This window comes from Nannospalax galili, unplaced genomic scaffold, assembly GCF_000622305.1.
Source record: "Nannospalax galili isolate Female #2095 unplaced genomic scaffold, S.galili_v1.0 scaffold461, whole genome shotgun sequence".
Lineage (NCBI taxonomy): Eukaryota > Metazoa > Chordata > Mammalia > Rodentia > Spalacidae > Nannospalax > Nannospalax galili.
In genome coordinates this window covers 5,463,870-5,483,772 of record NW_008349975.1, presented here as the reverse complement: position 1 = coordinate 5,483,772, position 19,903 = coordinate 5,463,870, and the positions used below count along the sequence as shown (strand labels likewise).

Genomic DNA, 19,903 nt, shown 5'->3' with positions numbered 1-19,903 from the left:
ACTCCTGACTTAAGGCTCACCTGAGGCGAGAGAGAAGGTCTTCATCCAACTCAAACACTTCACTTTTCCCTATCAAAAGGAAATACAAGTGGCTGACAAGAATGTCTTCTCAACATCCCTTAGTTCTTTATTTTATACTTTTACTACTGCAGATTAATTATCAATGGTTCATCAACCAGGAATAAGGTTTTGCTCTTGGGAGAAAGACATCAGTAATAAGCCTGAGGACTGGACTCATTTTCACAAAGCCACAGCTCCACACTAGTGACCACTTCCATAGATATCTTCCTGAGACTATTGTGAGCAATAGACTCAGGACTGTACGCACAGACTCTACTCTCATAAGGCTTAGAAATGTGCCAACTCCAACATCATTTTGTATCCAAAGCCCCAAGTGTATCCTTTATCTCATTTCTCATCCCAAACTGAATTGTCTAGTCACAATGTGCAACACAAACAGCCAATAAAACCTTGGTGCTAAAGCAGCTCCTCTCTCACACCACATATTCAGGCCATTTCCAAGTCTTAAGGGTCTTCCTTCAAACACGTGTCATCACTTCATCATCAGCATCCCATGCCAGCAATTCCTTATCTTCCTCCATGAGTGCCAACATAATGGGGACCTTAGGACTTAGAATTCCTACAGGAAATTCCACGCTGGGTATGAAAGTTCCACCTGGAGGAGACTAATCACCAGAAGAAAGGCCCATCTTCACGGAGAAAGACTATTTCTAAGAGCATATTGGTTGGATTGGGTTTTACCTTTTCTATAAGTTATGGCAATGCTATGAACAAGGCAGAGACAGATCAAAATTTTGCTTCCTTAGATTTTTCCAAATTTGTAAATAGTTCATTTTACACACACGCACACACACACACACACACACACACACACACACAAATTTTTCCATGTGTATATACATATGGCTTGATGTTCTCTTAATATAGACATGCATTCAGACACATACCCAGGCCTACAGGCAGGAACTCCTGTCACGCTATGACACTTCAACATAATATATATTTGTTTAGTAGTTTAAGTAAGTTCCATCAAAGTGGGAATTTTGTCTGTTTTGTTCACTGTGTCCATAATCTGAAAACATTCTTAGTATAATGTAGACACCTAATCAACTTTGAAAATAAGGGAGTGGCACTTGGGGTAGGAGAGGGCAAAAAGGAAAGAAGAGGGAAGGGGAAGGGAGGGAAGAGAGGGGGAAGTCAGGAGAGGACAGAGGAGGGGAGGACAGGAGTGGGAAAGGAAGGGAGAAGAAAAGAGAAGGAGGGGAGGGGGGAGGAAGAAGGAAATATGGAGAAAGGAGGAAGAAAGAAGGAACAGGGAAAGGCAGAAAGAAGGGAACAGTGAGAAAAAAAGGAAGGATGAGAAAGGAAGGCAAAGGAAGGAGTTTCTCATTTGAGGGCCGAGCCTGCTTCAGAGCCTAGGATACAACAGTCAGCAGTGAATGAACAGGATGTCATCATTTATAAGTCTCCTATTTTCCATTTCTCTAGTCTATACTTTGTCATTATCAGAAACACAAATATATCTCACATCAAACAACTAGAGTCCCTCCCAGCAGGAGATAATTTTCACTTTTTATGCGATTATTTGGGTGTTTTAAAATGGTACTATAGAAAGGTAACAGATTGATGTTGATTAGCATTCAGCACTAGCAGCCTACTTGATTTCAAATGGATCTTCGTTCATGCTCCACAGTTTGTTTTGTTACTTACTGCCCATTTTTATGAGACTCCTATAATAAATCTAAAATCTTTCACCAATTTCTAGTCACCTATTCTATTCAAAAACCTCCTGCAATGTTGGCAGGTGGTTTTTACTATTCCTAGAGAAGATCAAGACTATCAGGCATTAATTCCTCCATTTTCCTTTAATCTCTTATTCTCAAAAATCACCATCTTCTTATCTCAGAGGGAGAAGTGCTATCTTCCTTTCAGTCTCCCACTGACATCACAGTCATAATTCTACTGTTGCATGGGGTTTATTTGATTCTTAGAATCTAAATAAGATTGATTTATGGCCCAAATTTAGACTCTGATGAAGTTCAAAGTTTCTAGAAAGTTCAATGCATAAATTGAGATCCTGTTTCTGCGTGTGTTCCTATACTAACCCAGAAGTAAGATGAAGGGCCTATGAATTTTTTAAAAAATGAATTTAAAAAAAGGGGGAAATTTTATATGTAGCCTTTTCTGAAAAGGACAAATGTTATCTTTCTGACCAGTGAGAAACAATGTTCTGGAAATGCCTTTACTTACCTCACAAAAAGGAGAGGGAGGCTGGTTCCAGGCCTTTTGGTCTCTTTCTCTGTCTTGAATGTGGTTGTAGGTCTGCAGGAGCAGTCACTGTCATGTGACTAGAAGGAAGTGGATACGTTTTCATATTTCAGAGCAGCTTTCTACACCTTGTTTCTTGCAAAAAAAAAAAAAAAGAAAGAAAGAAAGAAACAAGGTAAAAGTGTATTGCTTGAAGTCACCTTTAAGTTTACTGGCATTTCCTACTGAAAACACTTAAAGCTGATACAAGATTCCAAAGTTCTAGTAATCATAAGTGATAAGAACTAAGTGTTTCAAAAAAGAAAAATATTAAGTCACATGTAAAACAGTCTTTCCATTTAAATCTTTATATTAGCCATTGGGAAATTTAAAAAAAACTACCCACATAGTTAAATATAAGATACATGTGTTCCTTGTTAGAATACTCTCCAACTGAAATCATGGCCAACCACAGGATGTAATTTTAATAAATAAAATATTGCTATTTTGGAATTTTGCTTTTATTGCTGGCTTCCTTTATTAAAAATCATTCATGATATTAAAATGTCAAAGTGATTTTTAAAATGGGAGGAAGATGATGCAAAGTTTTTTTTATTTTGCCCTAGTCCTTTAGTAATGATCACCTTTATGAAAGCATCCTGACATCACACATAATCCTTATGAGGCAGAGTCTACTATGCAAAATGATTATATCTTTGTTATTTATTATATCAATAGCCTTAGCATTAGGATTACAAATTGAAAATATGTTTCACATATCATACTTTGAGAAAACAAAAACAAAAACAACAACAACAAAAACACATAAAGGGCTACATAATATTCCAGTATCTCAGTTTTTATAAATCACTAGGATGACTTTAAAAAGTTAAAAAAGTCAAAAGGAAGTTTGTGATTTGAATCAGCTAGTGATTTGACAAATGGTTTGGGAGGGCATGACCCAGAAATATTATCTCAGAAAAGAAAAACACTCTCATTTCTCAGAGAATAATAAAAGAACACTTCTGTATAATGATTCTAATTATATTCGGAAGGTACAATCAGGAAGTAACATCAAGTGTTCCTGGATTAAAGTAAAAATAGGTTTAAATTAGAAACACAGTTATCACAATGCTTTGACACCAGCAAAATCATTACTTATAGCTCCTGAAACTGACAAGAGCAAATGTCAATCAAATAAATAGCCTGTATTTAGATAACCCAGGTAATAGTGCAGTTGGGAGTTTTGGAAAAGGAATTATTATTTCAATGCCAAGTCACGCTTACAGCTTTGAACAAGTAGCAAAACATGGGCATGTTTCTAAAATGGATTTCACAGCATCAGTGCAAAAGCCGGAGGGGATGGCTTAGTGTTTTAAGCCTCAGATTTGAAATACCTAGACTCCCTGCGAACTGCAGCATTAAATCCTCTGTGGAACCACAGCTTCAAATGCTATCAAGAGAGACTCAACTCTTCATCCTTTTGAGACAGATAGATTGAAAGCCATGAAGAAAAGGAGGGGCACCTGCAGCTGCCCACAACTACTCCCCCTCAACCTGCAACACACACACACACACACACACACACACACACACACGCACACACACACACAATGGCTGTATATGCAACATCTTTTAAGATTCCATTGGAGAATTTCTCCTTGAAAAGACTTAAGAATGCTGTGCACATGATTCCAGAAATCTCTCAGCTCTGTCATGTACCACCTTCATAAACATTTATACTAACGTTTAGACAAAGAGTGAAAACGTTTTGAACTCCAATTTAATGCAGTCAAAAATTTATGTGCTTACTTTAAAATGCATTCTAGATATACAGCAAACTCTTTGTGGGAATGTCTATATTCTGCATACATTGCTCCATCTAGACACCAGTTGATGGATATTTGATAAATGTCAATTAATGCAACAGTATATAGTTCAATTATTATTCTAATATTTTCTATTATTTCTTACCTCATTCATAAAACTTCATAAAATGCCAGGTGTGGCACATGCCTTTAATTCCAGCACTCAGGAGCCAGAGGTAGGAGAATATTTGTGAGCTCAAGGCAAGCCTGGTCTACATATCAATTTCCAGAATAGCTGAGGCTATGGGGAGACCCTGTCAAAAAAAAAAAAAAAAAAAAAAAAAAAAGAAAGAAACCCTTCATAAAATAAGAAAGCATTAAAATTGAAAGCCCTATTATTTAGCCCTATTTCAAAGAAGAGGGACTTGTGATCCAGGGTAAATAAATGAGCTAACCACAGCTGATAAATAGTTGTACTAAATTTTAAAATCCAAATTTCCAGGATCTCCTGAGTTATGGTTTCAAGTAAGTTTTCCTTAGTAACACAGGTATTTTACCAACTAAAACTGAGTAATGCATTCTACCCTTAAATATAGCTAGGTTCTTTCATTTATTTCTCTGTTATGTATAATTAATTACTTAAATGAATAAAATTTAGATGGATGTTAGAAAACTTGTGGGTTAATTTTAAAATTTACTACCTAGGGGGCTGGAGAGACAGCTCAGCAGTTGAGAGCACTGACTGCTCTTGCAGAGGACCCGGGTTCGATTCCCAGCACCCACATGGCGGCTATGAACCATCCTTAACTCCAGTTCCAGGGAAATTGGAAGCCCTTTTCTGACCTCCACGGCATGACGTGGGTGCACTCAGATACATGCAGGCAATACATTAATACATATAAAATAAAAATAATAAATAAAATATTTTAAAAAATAAAATAAAATAAAATAAAATTTACTACCTAGTTATAACTGATGTCCATTTAGAGATATCTTGAGAGCAAGCAACAGGAACCAGTTACATCGAGGCACAAAGAAAAATCAGGTCTAAATATTAAACTATCCTCCATGTAGCAGCTAAAAACAATAGTCATCCAGAAAGAATCCAAATATACAAACTAATTTAATGTCTGTAACAATTAGTTACAGGATTGCTCTGAGCTTAGAAAAAAATGAGCTCAATGAGTATTGTAAATGGCTTTCATCAAAGAAGGTAGGTTCTTTTGAGATTGTATATGATCTTAAATACAAAATCAAAGCAGAGAGTTGCCACATTGAGACTGTCTCCCAAATATTTCCATTTAATATAATTTAGCTATTTTTCTCCAACTAACAGATGAAGTGAACTTTTCTGAAAGGATTTTGATTTCAAGTAAGGAGAAAGAATTTTGGAGGTAAGAGTGGACTTAGCAGGAGGAGATATCAGCCCAGCAGACTGGGTGCTTCCTCCCAACCTAGTCTAGCTTCCCCCTTACGGTCCTCCACTCAGGTAAAGAGCAGTCCTTGACTATTCCACATAAAAGAATTTCAGGATAAGCCAACTTGAGCAAACATAGTGAGTTTTTTTTAAATATTCAGACTGAGTCAGTCAGGAAAAGGACAGTACACACTCCCAAATCATGGATGAAGGTTTCTCTCCATAGAGCTGTGCTTTCAGGCTTTTAAAATGCTGTAGATATGATTGTGGGGCTAACTTACATTCCTTAAAGGATGGAATTTGAAAAGTTTTAATCAAAACTCATTTTTTTTTTATTTAAAATTAAGTAAAAATACATGAGCTGATTTCTTTTTCTCATCTCAAAGAATTCCAACTTTCTTTTCTTCTTTCTCAGACAGGGTTTCAACTATTAAATTTCTTTTGAAATGAAATTGCGAGGTGGTTTCATGAGGTTACTATTTAGATTTAGGGATGAGAAAGAAATGTTAATACAGTAAAACACAAGGCTGCAAACATTCATGATTACTAAGTAATCATAGTTCAGGTGTTTTTAACATCCTTGTTTGAGCTGTCCTTAGGAAAACACACATTATTTCTCTAGGCAAAATAGCTTTCAGTTATGCTGTTTCTTGAGTCTCAACAGGAAAAGCAAGCTAGAATATGGAGTTGGGAGGAATCCCAACCTCTTCCCTTAAATTTTGGTCTTGCTATCATGCCTCAGTAAGAGTTTGGACTCTTTCAGCTGGAAGAAATACATTTTCTTTAACTGCATCTAATTATTTTTCCTAAAACAGAACAGTGGGAACTGAGAACAATTTTCCATATATTGTATTTTATAATTTTTGAAGGCATGACTAATTTCCTTGAACTCATAAATAAAAGCTCGGTTGTTAAGGAAAATTAATTCAGAAGACAACGTGAGTTTTCCTAGCTTTTTCATTCTGTTTCATCCGTCTTTCCCACCTCACCTAGCATGAGCTTTATGCTCATTACCCCCGTTCAAATAGTTTGGTCCTCCTTCAAAACCCTATAGAAGGATCATGTGTCGTTTCTTTTTAATTACACCTAACTTTTTAATAGCACTTCCCTGCCTTGGGATGAATCAGGTTATCTTAGGCTGTTTGAATTATAGATTCAGTTTCCTAGCGGTAAGAACCTTGAAGGTTTTGTGAGCTTCATAACTCCCATGTAGTTCATATTTTACCAGTCTGGATAGATTTATAGATGCTCTTTAAAATTATGTGTCTTCCTTCGGCTGTATGGACAAGCATTCCAGAGTCCCAACAGTCCATGCTCACACATCTGTACTGCAAGTGAATCTTCAAAAATGAGCAGCTGGTTCCATGCATGTAAGGCTCCCATTCCTCTTTTTATTCAAACATTTATTTAGTACTTAATGGTGCCAGGCAAGAAACTAAAATGCCTTCAGAAAAGAATGGGGTATACGTCTTGCCTGGAGGTGAGGAGCATACACTTCAGTGGGCTATGTAAAAGGTACATTTCTATTTGCCCACAGTGTCCTTATCTTCCAGCTCAGGGATTTGTAACAAAGGATGTCCTACAAAAAGCTGTAGTGAGGAAATGATGTAAAGTACGTGTAGAAAAGACCCAAACCGAACCTGGTCCAAAACAACTGCATTTCACCTATATTTATTAATCGTTTCACATTTTGAGGCATTCCCGAGTACATTTTTGGTCTGGCAAATTCTCCAGCTTTAATTTGTATTTTAGACTACAAAGGTGTAAAAGCCAAACAATCAGTGCTCACAATTATCTGAAGTTTCTAAGGTCATATTTTACCAGTCTGCAACTCGGGGTTGCAGAAGTTTATATTCATTTTCAAACAGAAAGGTTAATCCAGCTTTAGAAACGGGGTAAGCAGTAACTTTTAGTATTAACAAAACGTATTTGGATAGCTCCTAAGGACCAGACCACTCCACACCACTGAACTACTATAGAACCATGCACCAGATAAACAGCACTAGCACTCCACACCTCCCCAGAACTCGAGACACCCTGGGTCCCGACCCCTGGCGACCCCACCCTGTACTAATTCAGAGCGCTCTCAACTCCCGCGAGAGTTGACCTGGGGGGAACTGGCCGGGACTTTTCTCGCGCTGTTCGGCTGGGCGCCTATGAACCCGGGATCTTTTTCGCGCTGGCAGCATAGGCGCGCAGTTATGGCGCGGAAGTCGAATCTGCCTGAACTTTTCGTGCTGGTCCTCCTGGGCCCCGCCCTGGAGGTCGGCTCCAGCCGTCTGCCTCTGGTTCTCAACACTTGGCCTTTTAAGAATGCCACCGAAGCAGGTGCGGAGCGGCGGCCGGGGTGGGTGTCTGCGCAGCGGGAGCCCTTGCGGGGGACCTGCCCCGGCCTAGACGAAGTTAGAAAACCTTCCGCGATCTAAGCTTCCGGTCTCCTTCCTGCATCTCTGCGTATTTTGCCCTTGTCCTTTTCTCCATCCTTTCTCGCATTCTTGCAGTTTAAATCAGTTTGACAGGACTCGCGTCCTCGCTCCCAGCACCAATGTATGATCTCTGACCTCGAACATTCTAGACTTTCGGCCTTTACCATCCAGGGATGTCTACTCCGCTGTCTGTGGCGCCCAGCCTTTTTACATGGTGTTTTTTTGTCTGCCTTATCCCCTCCTATTTCTGGGCTCTCACGTCTGTGTCTGTCTCTCTAGTTCCCAGGATTCCAGGTTAGGGAACAATTGAGCATTTCCTGTTCACTTTTATATAACGTTGATGCCTGCTCGGCCTGCTGTCTTTGTCACTTAGAAGGAGAGGTTTTAAGCCTTGGTTACGCATAAAAATTATATGTGAAGCTTCTCAAAAACTTTTGTGCCTGAATCTTGCTTGTCTCCTAGATTTTTATTTAGCTTCTGGAACATAGACTTTTGTTTGTTTATTGTTGCTTTATTTTGGTAACGCAAACAAACATCTCCCTGGGTGATTTTAGTTTGCTGTTAGGGTGCGAACTCTAAAGTAGGTTGTGAACTATATACGAGCATAGAAAGTGGTCCTTGACCACCCTCATGCCCAATCTGATATAGGGCACTGCCTTCTACATGTTGAGAAGTCAAACTGAAAATCATACCCGCAATAATAATTAAATTAAAAGTCCAGAATCCTGTGCAGGGGTCAGTTCTGTGTATAAGTTGCCTGTGTTGAAAGTGGGAACTTCTGAAAGTCCACTTTCAACGAATTTAAAGCATTATCAGTAAAGCAACTATAGTATCAAGACCCATCCCACTCACTGCATGGATGTTCACAGAACACCCTGGTGCTGCAAATATGGCCACAGTGGCTAGATTTAAAACTGGGCAAGCTCAGCAAATAATATGTGGCCTTAAACAAATTGCTTCACCTCTAGCAGTTTCTCTTCTCTTTAAAATAAGCCTTGTAATTATACAGTATTAACCTCAAAAGTTCTATGAAGATTAAGTGAATCTAAATGAAGTCTACATTGTAATTTATTTGCTATTGTAATATTGTACTGGGACTTGTGATGTGTTACCTCCATGAAACTGTTAGTGCTGAATAGTACTCCAGTGAGTGGCACATGCCTATAATCCTAGCACTCAGGAAGCTGTGATAGGAAGATGCTTACTTTTAGACCAGCCTGGGTGATATATGAAGTTTCAAGTCAACCTAGGCTAGATAATGAGATCCTGTCTCATAACAACTATGAAGAAATTTTAAGGCTGTAATTGAAAACAGTTTCAGTTTTAACTGCCTTTGAGTTATTTGAATTATAGATCTTAAAGAAGAGGACACATTTCTTACATAGAAGAAATAGGTATTAGTATTTTAAAATTCAATTTCATCTGTGGCGAAAGTCTTTGATTTTTTTTTTTTTTTTTAAACAGGTTCTCCCTAGTACCAACCTCTGTGGAAGTCATTATGTGGCCCAGGCCAGCCTGGATCTCACAAAGATCAGTCTGCCTCTGCCTCCCCAGGGCAGGGATAAAAGACACACCACCATGGCTGGCCTGAGTTTTTCATAGTAGCTACTAACATAATTTCATCTTGTCAATCTGATTCCTTTGTAGCACTTTTGAACTATTTGATAAACTAAGTTGTTAAATTTTTAGCTGAACAGTATAAATGTGGAAAAATAGGTATCTCAAAATCTTGGCATGTTGTATTTGGCATTGAAAAATATATAACCGTAAATAAGCAGTGTTGGGATTTAACAGCATGGCGGACATTATTATCTGGAGGTTCTGTCCTGGACGCAGTTGAGAGTGGCTGTGCCATGTGTGAGGCAGAGCAGTGTGACGGCACTGTAGGCTTTGGCGGAAGTCCTGATGAACTTGGGGAAACCACACTGGATGCTATGATCATGGATGGGTAAGAATGATCTTCAAGACCTGTTTTCTCTGCACTTTGATGTCAGGTTCAGTTACATTCAGGATTGTAGTCTCTGCCAACAAGAAGGAAGAATGCCCCTCAGAACGTCTGCTTCTATAGTACTTGTCCTTTGCAAACACAACGTTTCCCCCTTAATTAAAATTAAAAAAATAAATCACCCTCATAGCAGAACTACTATAGGAGTCTTCATAGACTGGTGAGAATCCCAAGACACAAAATGTGCTTCTGACCCAATAGTCATTTACCTGCTGTCTACAAATGCTTTGGCTTCTTCGACCCAAAGCCTGGAGGCCTCTTTTAAAAACCATGTTTAAAATAAGATATGAGAAATGGAGATTTTTAGTGCTGTTAGGGTATACAGTAAATTGATTTTCTGTTCTTTAATACAGGTGTTTTTACATTTGTGTTAAGATGGAGATTATGTGTCAAAATATTACTGTTTAGAGAAATGTAATTTTCAATTCCTAAGAACCAATGAAAAATATCTTCATAAATCTTCCTGCATTTTTTTCTTACAGCACCACTATGGCTGTGGGAGCCGTAGGAGATCTTAGACGAATTAAAAATGCAATCGGTGTGGCACGGAAAGTACTGGAACATACAACACATACACTTTTAGTAGGAGAGTCAGGTATTTTTTAACTATTGAAATTTTTTCTACTCTTTTTGTGTATACTCATTGTAAAGAATAAAAAAAATAGAACTCAGTATGAACTAGGGATCAAAGCAGACCTAAGTTCAGATTCCAGCTGTTTCACTTCCTATGCATTTAACTGGGTAGGTAACACCTTCTAAAACTTCCTTTGTCTTGAAGATTGAATTTTAATTAATACTTTATCATCTAATAGATGAGGAATTGATGCCACTGAAACAGCATTCTTGTCAGATTTCTTCCTTTATTACATTTCTATAGACCAGAGACAAGAGGACTAGAAAGAGGTTGCTATGACCATATCAGTTTCTAAGCTGTATTCAAAAAAAAGATCACATAGTAGCATTTAATCAGAAATTATATTAATGGTATATTTATCTAGCAACTTTTTTAGGCTACCTTCAGTTTGCTTGAAATAGAATTTCAGGCCACCTGCAAATTGATGTTACTTATTCTTTGGACTCTGTCTCTTTGGTGTCTTTCATTCTAGTTAGAACAGTAGAATTCTCTATCACTGAAAGTTACATATTATGAGAGGCTGCTGCTTCTGTGCGGTAGAAAGAGGGAAACGGTGGAGGCCAGTAGCAAAGGAATTGTCATAACAAACAGTCCAAAGGTCTTAAGAAGATCAGTTTTAGGAATAACATACAGAAGTTGAAGATCCAGAAACTGATTCCCTTAAAACTGTTTATATCTGAAAACTCCTTTGAAAGCTTTGCATATCAGTCCCCCAGTGTCTTTCTGTATGCTACTTAAGAGACAGCTGATCTAGAATGCCTCTGGTACATATATTTTGCTTAGAAGACAACACTTGGTTACTTTACATTTTTCTTTCTAATCTCTAGCCACCAAGTTTGCTGAAAGTATGGGGTTTACCAATGAGGACTTATCTACCCGTAGCTCTCGAGCTATTCATTCAGATTGGCTTGCTCGGAAGTGCCAGCCAAATTACTGGAGAGTATGTATACATGTTCAATTTGTATAAGTAAATTACTTGAAAATGTCAAGTGATGCCTTTGGCCTTCTGTTTGGGTATTGTTGGGGGTGCAGGTTCGTATCCTGGCTACTTCTTAAACCAGTGATGGAAGTTGACTCTCTGGGAAGTTGATGGACTCTCTGCCATTCTTGACAGCTCCCCAACAGCCTCTCATGTACATTGAGGGTAACAAACTCCTAGTGTCTTGCAGCAGTTCACAAACTGAAGGTTTACTGTGGGTAGTGAAGCTGCCTCCATTAACACTGCTGTGCTTGTATTTCCTTAGAACAGAATCTAAACTATCATGTTGGCAAACAATCTAAAATATTTCTTAGATTTTATCTGTGTGAAGAATATCTAATAAGACATGAGGATTTATATAATTGTCTAATGTGCTACTAGAAAGATTGTTTTTCTATTAGTGGGACTTTTAGCATAAATCATTTTGATTTTGCTTATAAGTTCCTTTAATGGGATATCTTAGTGTGTCATCTGTTTCTTAAGTCCTAACTATGAGGGTGCCCTGAGATTCGCTCAAGGCAGAAATTCTTCATGGCACAGAAGAAGGCATAAAGCGTGACTCTGTGACTCCAACCCAAAATGGACTCAATCATACTTAAAACATGAAATTGCTGTGCAGGGTTTTTTTTTATTATTTGATTTTGGTTTGGTTTGGTTTTGTGTATGTATGTGTGTGTGTGTGTGTGTGTGTGTGTGTGTGTGTGTGTGTGTGTGTGTGTGTGTGTGTGTGTACTTGATTGTGTAGTTCTCAAGTTTGAACTTTTTAGTTGATGTGTGTCTCAGTGTCAAAGGTTAGACACCTCATGAACATAGACTAAAATAAAACATGGTTTAAAATGAGCTTTACTTGAAGGCTCAGAATCCTTCAGATGAGGAGTGTGTTCTAAAATGTAAAGGTCAGATTGTATACCTTTTCCTTTGAGGATTAATATTTAATAAAAAAAATACTTTGGCTTAGACACGTAAAGATGAAATTCAGGGGCCTGATCTATGTAATGTAGCTGTCTAATCTACATTATGTAATTTTAAGAATCATACATTTTCTCATAAGATCCAGGTAATATTTAATTCTGAGTTGCTCTTTCCGGTTTCTTACTAGTGATTAATGATTTTCATAATTATTTGTCAATTTATAAAGCATCCTATTATTTTTTATTTTTTTTACTGAAATTTGTGTATCTCATACACAACATTTTAATCATTTTTATGCTCCCCCATCAGTACTCTCCCATACCTCCCCCTACTGGATTTCATGTATTCAGTCCTTTATGTTAAGGCCTATCAAATCAAGTTAGTATCCCATGACAACCTTCACAGCAAGTTCATCCACTGAGGCTTAGTCAGCCTATCTAGAGTCACTCCCTTAAAGAAGATCAGCTCTTTCTTACCCAGTAGTAATCAGCTCCCCAATAGTTCTTTGGCTGAGATTGGGGCCTGGTGCCCATTTCCACAGTTCTATACTCAGTTTTTGTCTGCTTGTATTTGCATGGGATCTTTTGCATGCTGTAATTCACCTTTTTTAAGCAGAAACTTGAATCTTGTTACAGAATGTAGTACCAGATCCTACAAAACACTGTGGTCCCTACAAACCATCTGATGTCTTAGAGCCCAGTAATCTTACGTACAGAGAAACAGATGTTCATGGTCATGATACTATTGGTAATTCTCCTTTTTTGCGATTTTCTTGATTGCTTTAGTTAATGACCCTCTGTAGTTTATTTTAATTCCTGTAGCAGAAGTTAGCTTTCATTATTTTAGCTGTCAAGTAAGTTCCTCTTTTGGCTCTCTTTCTTTCTCCCTCCTTGTCTCTCTGTCTCTCTGTCTCTGTCTCTCTGTCTCTCTCTCTCTCTCTCTCTCTCTCTCTATCTATCTATCTATCTATATATATGTATATATATATGTAATTTATATATATAATGTATAATATATGTATATATATGTAATTTATATTTTCTGTTTAAATAAGTTTTTAAGGAATAATAAATTGTAGCCAGGCATGGTGGCATGCACCTTTAATCCCAGCACTCGCCAGCTCTGGCTACAGGGAGACCCTGTCTCAAAAAGACCAAAAAAATAAAAATTAAAAAAAAAAACATATAAATTCTTATGTATAACATGTAAAATATATATAATTTTGTCTTAGCACTTGTGTACAATTTGGTAAATTACTTATAAAACACACCAAATATCTAATGACTAATCATATGTACATTACCAAATCTCTATATTAGTCCTTTGCTTATTTTATGTTATTTGCTGTATAAAATGGCCTGAAATAATTTTTTCCAAGCTGTAACATTGACAGTATCTCTTAGTCTATAGGAAAGATTTTATTTGGAATTGCCTTTGAAAAAGTATTTAAAGGAACTAGCTGATTTGAAATGAGGATATGAGATCATCAGTCAAATGATGCTATGAAACCAAACCATTAAAATTTAGACGAATACCATTTTGATTGATATAATGTTCAATATTCTTTTTTTAATTTTTTAAAAATATTTTTATTTTATGTGTATGAGTGTATTGCTTGCATGTGTGTGAGTGCACCTGTGTTGTGCAATGCCTCGGAGGTCAGAAGAGGGCTTCGGATTCCCCTGGAACTGGAGTTAAGGACGATTCGTAACCACCATGTGGGAGCTGGGAATCGAACCCAGGTACTCTGCAAGAGCTGCCAGTGCTCTTAATCGCTGAGCCATCTCTACAGCCCCTGATAGTCAATATTCTTAATTTTTTCCTTTTCTTCTGCCTAAAACTAATAAGAGGACATCATTTGATTTCATTTTCTTTCTAAAATTTTACTTTGTAAAAAAGTTTTGTGTGTGTGTGAGTGTATTGCCTGCATGTATGTTAGCGCACCTGTGTCATTCAAGGTCCACGAAGGACAGAAAAGGGCATTGAATTCCCTCAAATTGGAGATACCAATGGTTGTTAAGCTCCATGTGGGTGCTGGAAACCTAACCCAGATCCTCTGTAAGAGCGGCGAGTGCTCTTAACCACTGAACCAACTCTCCAGCCCCATGATTGTTTTCTTAATCGATTAGGTATAACTGTATGAACAGTACAGTAAACTGGGCACTGACAAGCCACAGAAAGTTGTTTCTCACAGTTAATGGGGGCTGAGAAATCCAAGATGTAGGCACTGGCAAATTGAGTGCCCGTTGAGGCACCAGTCCCTGGCTCATAGGTGACGCCTCACTGTGTCCTCAGGTGGTAGAAGGAACTAGCTTGTTCTCTGGGGTCTCTTGTACTACTCTCATTCACTAAGGCTTTAACTTAATAACCTAATCATCTGCCAAAATCCCAAATCCCTCACTTTGTGGCTATAAATGTGATGAGACACAGTCACACCGTAGCAGTTATCAGCTATGAGTGATTGTGACTATAGATAAGTTCTAGGTACTTATATTTTCCTTTTTTTCACCTCTAGGCATGGTTGTAATCCATAAGATGGGACGTACTGCTGCTGGTACATCTACAAACGGTCTAAAATTCAAAATACATGGGTTAGTGTTTCCATAGAACAGATTTTTCAAATATATATGGAGTGTAAAGCAGTATGTACTGAGTGCTGTGGGGCTGCAAAATGAAAAACAAAACCTAGCCTCACAGGTAATAAACATGAAGGAAACGCATTACTGTCTGCTAATGGCCAACGATGCCGCAGCCAGTGCTTCAGCGTTTAGGGTGTTGGGGTGATCTGTTCCTGAGTAGTTAATGATGCCAGGAAAGCGCTGCTCAGATCTGAGACCTGAATACACAGGGCTGAAGGGGGAATGTACAGCCAGGAACACAAGCATGTAGCACATACTTCAGATTAGGGCTTCTGCTGACTGGAAGAGACATTGGGGTCTGAGTGTACAGGCAAGTGCGTGCCCAGCATATGCAGGAGATGTGGAAACTGTGGAACTTAAAGCTGCAAGGAAGCCAGATTTCAAGGGGTCTTAAGTCAGTGGAGTTCTAGATTTTAAGTAGAAGAAAGGCATTAAGCTTATTACAAGGAGAAACTTATACAAGATTGGCACCTTATACAGGAAGCAGGAATATGTTGTAGGTAAGAAAATCAACTTAGATTTGTACAGAACATGAGGGAAAAGGGGTAATAATAGAAGTCATTGTAAATCTGTTATCTTGTATGACTGATGAGACAAGTTATTTTGTGAATTTTTTAATTGGTAAGCAAAAATACGTTTTTATGGAGTGTAGCATGTGTGTTTATATAAACCCAAGTGAAATAGTTAAACCAAGCTGTTTAACTTAAACATTACTTCACATGCTTTGAAAATCTACACTCTTAGCAGGTTTTACATATACAGTATGCTATTAAGTGTGTCTTGATATAGAATACATTGCTGCCCTATTCCTGCTGTCTTAACTAAAATTTGTTTCCTTCAACCAACATCACCCCAACCACTCACTACCTAGCATCTGGAAACCACTATTTTAATCTGTTTCTATCAATTTTGTTTCTTTACATTGTAAATCTAATAACATATAATTAGCATAGGTCTGTGAAAACATAAGTTGAAAAACTAACAAAAATGTCTTCTCTTTCTGTTCCAATGAGGAGTTTACTTAAAACAGTAATCAATGGCTGTATAGAAATAGCCCGTTTTTGAAACAGTTGTAACATGATTTAGTCTATACATGGTTTCCTGTCTTAATGTCTACTGTTGTCTGTTCTTGAAGTCGTATAGGAGATTCACCAGTACCTGGAGCTGGGGCCTATGCTGATGATACTGCAGGGGCCGCTGCAGCCACTGGGGATGGTGATACATTGCTGCGCTTTCTACCAAGGTATTACTTCTTACTTTGTGAATTTTACAGTTCTGTAGGGAAGACACTTAATTCAGGACAGAAAATAATTTTTGTAGCATGTAGTCTTGAATTGGTATGCATAAGAGTCTTTAGAAACTGTATATACATTTTTTACCAGTTATTTACTGATCATTTACTTAGGTAATCACCCTGTGAAATAGAGTGTATCTCACTCTAATATACAGAGGAAAGTATTTATGACCTATTTAAGTAGTTCATGTAAGACTATGGTAAAGAAACTGATTGTTGAGACAAGAAGGAAGTATAGTCATCGTGTACAATTAAGTACTGAAACTAGATGTTCTGTACATAGGGAGTTATTTCTCCAATGATCGTGGCTCCTTTCCTCATTCAAATACAACCTCTATTCTTTGTCACTTATGGCAATTATTACTAAGTGACAGTTATTCAGCCAAAACCAAAAATAATGGTCTTTATCTGAATTTAATGGTGGACGAGTTGAATAGATGACATTGTAGCAAGGTTTTCTTGCCTTGATATACTGGCAGTGACAGGAATTGCTGACTGTGTTCGTTCTTAGGTAGTAATTGCCAAATGTGACAATATGGTGGTTTCAGACTTCAAACTTCAACTAGCCTAATGTGAAGTGAGTATTCTGTGGTACTAAGCTGTCACCTCTGTTTAAATTAGCTACCAAGCTGTGGAATATATGAGAGGAGGAGACGAGCCAAGCGTAGCTTGCCAAAAAGTGATATCAAGAATTCAGAAGTATTCTCCAAAATTCTTTGGGGCTGTTATATGTGCCAATGTGATAGGAAGTTATGGTAAGTTAGATTTGTATTTTGTATTTGTATGAATTTGCAAGTGGTTATAAAAAAATAAACTTTAAAATACCTCAGCGCATAATGAACTATAGTCTGTATAAAAAGGGACTATATAAAGTGGGCTCTGAGTAAATGTCAATTAATCATTTGTGTATACCTGTAAAGAATTTTAAAAATATATACTTAAAAGCCTCTTTTGGTTGACTGCTAACAGCTATCTTTTACTTGTGTCCTAAAAGAAGCTTAGCTTTGGCTTCAACACATGTTGATAGGCTAATTTAATCAAATGCTGTTACTAATTAGAAATGAATGGAGATAAATTAATCTCCTTATTTCTTTCCCATTCATTATTTAAATGTTTTGGTCTTTTAGATCTTGGTGACGCTAAAGAACAAAAAGCATTACTAGGCAGCAAACCAAGCAAGCTAGTGGAATTATTTTTGCACTGTTTGGGGCACGTCTTTTGCTTGTTGCTTCTCAGCCTGTCATTTTCAGAGCATCCACTGCTGATTCTCAGGTGAAATTTCAGATGGAAAAGATGTACAGCTCACTGATCACTATGACTTATTAAGTTAGACTGCTTATTATTGTTCTTTGATCTTTTACTTCCCACATTTCTGTATTTGTAAAACTTGTTTGAAGAATTCCTTATTCTTTTTCAAATACTAAGATACAAAAGACAACAAAAGTTGTATGCGAGAGGGAAGGCTTTCTACAAACAAGTCAGTTCAATTGATTCCCTCTTAGCAAATAAACCATAGAAGATTCAAAGTTGTAGTTAACAGGGTAGGAAGATACTAATTATATGATTGTACTTGAATTTAGAATTGATTGCTTCCTGATATTTAAAGTAATGACGGATGTAACCCCCCCCCCCACCAAGGTGAGTAAAAGAGCAGAAAAAAAAAAGGAAACAATGGTGTAGGTATAGGAAGGGCTTATGAATAAAAGAGAGAATGTTCTAGCAGCTAGGAAATTAAAATTTTTGATAATTTCCTCTAAGAAAGGGATTGGGAACAGTAAAATAGAGAAAAAAATTGCGAGTTGTCTGGTGTTCAAAGGTATAGATTATGTATAACTTCTTTTGGTTTTATCTTCTGATGACTATTAGCTGCTCAGCAGGACAACAGAATTTAGGTCTGTGTACATTATGTGGTTATAGACATGCAACAGGCAATGTCCAAGCAAATAGAAGCATCTGTATTGAATTTTGAACAGTTACTTTTTGTAAGCACTCAACTTTTTTTTTTTTTTTTTTTTTTGGCTCAAGGTGCTGCTTGTAATAAACTTCCAACATTTACCCAGTTTAGTTTCATGGTTTATAATTCTCTCAAAAATCAGTCAACTGAGGAAAAAGTAGACTGCATCTAATCCATTTGTCATCAGCATTTGTACTTGAAGAAGAAAGAAAGAAAGAAAGAAAGAAAGAAAGAAAGAAAGAAAGAAAGAAAGAAAGAAAGAGAAAGAAAGGAAGGAAAGAAAGAAGGCTGAGAAGGTGCTCACTGTCATTATGTGCTGCTCCTCATCCATTTCAAGTCCTTGTCTAAACATCATGGCCAAAATCCCATGCTGAGTGGCATTTTTGTATAAATTTTTATTTAAGCTCTTTTTAACACCAGAGAATGAATATTCATGTATATGTGATATATTTACTTAAGTTTTTAGTGATAATTAAATTTCTGATCAATGTTGTACAAGAAATTGAATTTATTATCACAATGCCATCCAAATAAATTATCTGTGTTTGAGTACTTAGTATACAAGCTTCCTAGACCCAGAGAATACGGTAATGCTATCTCAGCAAATTAGTCCTAACTAAATTTCAGAAAGTTACAGTGATATATCTCTTACCACTGATTGTCAGGTTTTACCTATTGTTCCCTAATAGCTTAAAGCAGGAAGAATACTATCAATATAGATGAGTTTTGTCTTGTGCCTTTTGAAAAGTATGTACAGTCATCTGATGAGCATATAGTTGGTTTTCTTTGGATTTCTCTTTGATGGATTGTTTAGCATGCAAAGGTTATTAATCCACAGAAATCTCTGATCTTTTGGCAACTAATAGTCAATATTGATCATTTCTTTAGAAAATAATTTGGGGAACTTGATTTGTACTGTAATTTTATTAATCCCTTGTGCAGATGCAGAGATTGCAATTAAAAAATGTCAATAAATGTGCTGTCTAGCTTAGTATTGTTTTCCTAGCATCCGTATCAACTATCCGTAACTGATAAGTACAAAAACAGCACAGCATCTTACTTCAAAATCATGATTGTTTTAATCAGTAGTCATTAATAGCATATATTATATTGATGTCAAACTTTAGTACTGTGCTCCTTTTTTTTTAAATAGCCCACCTTGGTGTTTTCAGTGTTCATTATGATATAAAGTAAATAGCTATAGAGTTGAGAATGATATAGGTCAATTTTTATTAGGCCATCCTGTCTATCAGAATTGTTTGGAAAGCCACTTAAAAGTTTTCCTGTACTCTGTCCTATTAACTCAGACTAAAATTGGCAACTATTAATGATATTTGAAAAGCTTGTAAGGAAACATCTCTACACCTCCACACTCACAGAACAGAAGAAGCCTTCCTTTTCAGGATTGATCTCAGAAAGTGCACTGACTGGCCTAAATGTGATACTGGACCTTGGAATATAAGGGAAAAAAGCCAAATTTAAACTTCCAATGTGTTTAAGATGACATTCCTATTACAAACTGTCTTCTGTTAATAAGTTAGGCAATCATTTACCACCAGAAAATGGA

The 19,903-nt window shown here is 37.1% G+C and overlaps 1 protein-coding gene across 3 annotated transcripts; it reads left to right on the top strand.

Moving 5' to 3' along the window:
• The first annotated feature begins 7,652 nt into the window (after positions 1-7,652).
• Aga (aspartylglucosaminidase) lies at positions 7,653-19,364 on the top strand. 3 transcript variants are annotated; one of them, XM_029570434.1, is made up of 10 exons: positions 7,653-7,821; positions 9,714-9,867; positions 10,407-10,519; positions 11,386-11,498; positions 13,085-13,196; positions 14,965-15,040; positions 16,224-16,331; positions 17,004-17,137; positions 17,510-17,654; positions 17,963-18,325. In XM_029570434.1, exons 1-10 carry the CDS (start codon positions 7,695-7,697, stop codon positions 18,060-18,062), a joined length of 1,182 nt encoding a protein of 393 aa, XP_029426294.1. In that variant the 5' UTR covers positions 7,653-7,694; the 3' UTR covers positions 18,063-18,325. The 3 variants fall into 3 exon arrangements, with proteins under 3 accessions (XP_029426294.1, XP_029426295.1, XP_008845378.1); XM_029570435.1 differs by lacking the exon at positions 17,963-18,325 and adding an exon at positions 18,408-19,364 and having other exon boundaries at positions 7,654-7,821; XM_008847156.2 differs by lacking the exons at positions 17,510-17,654; positions 17,963-18,325 and adding an exon at positions 18,408-19,364 and having other exon boundaries at positions 7,657-7,821.
• Positions 19,365-19,903: the final 539 nt, after the last annotated feature.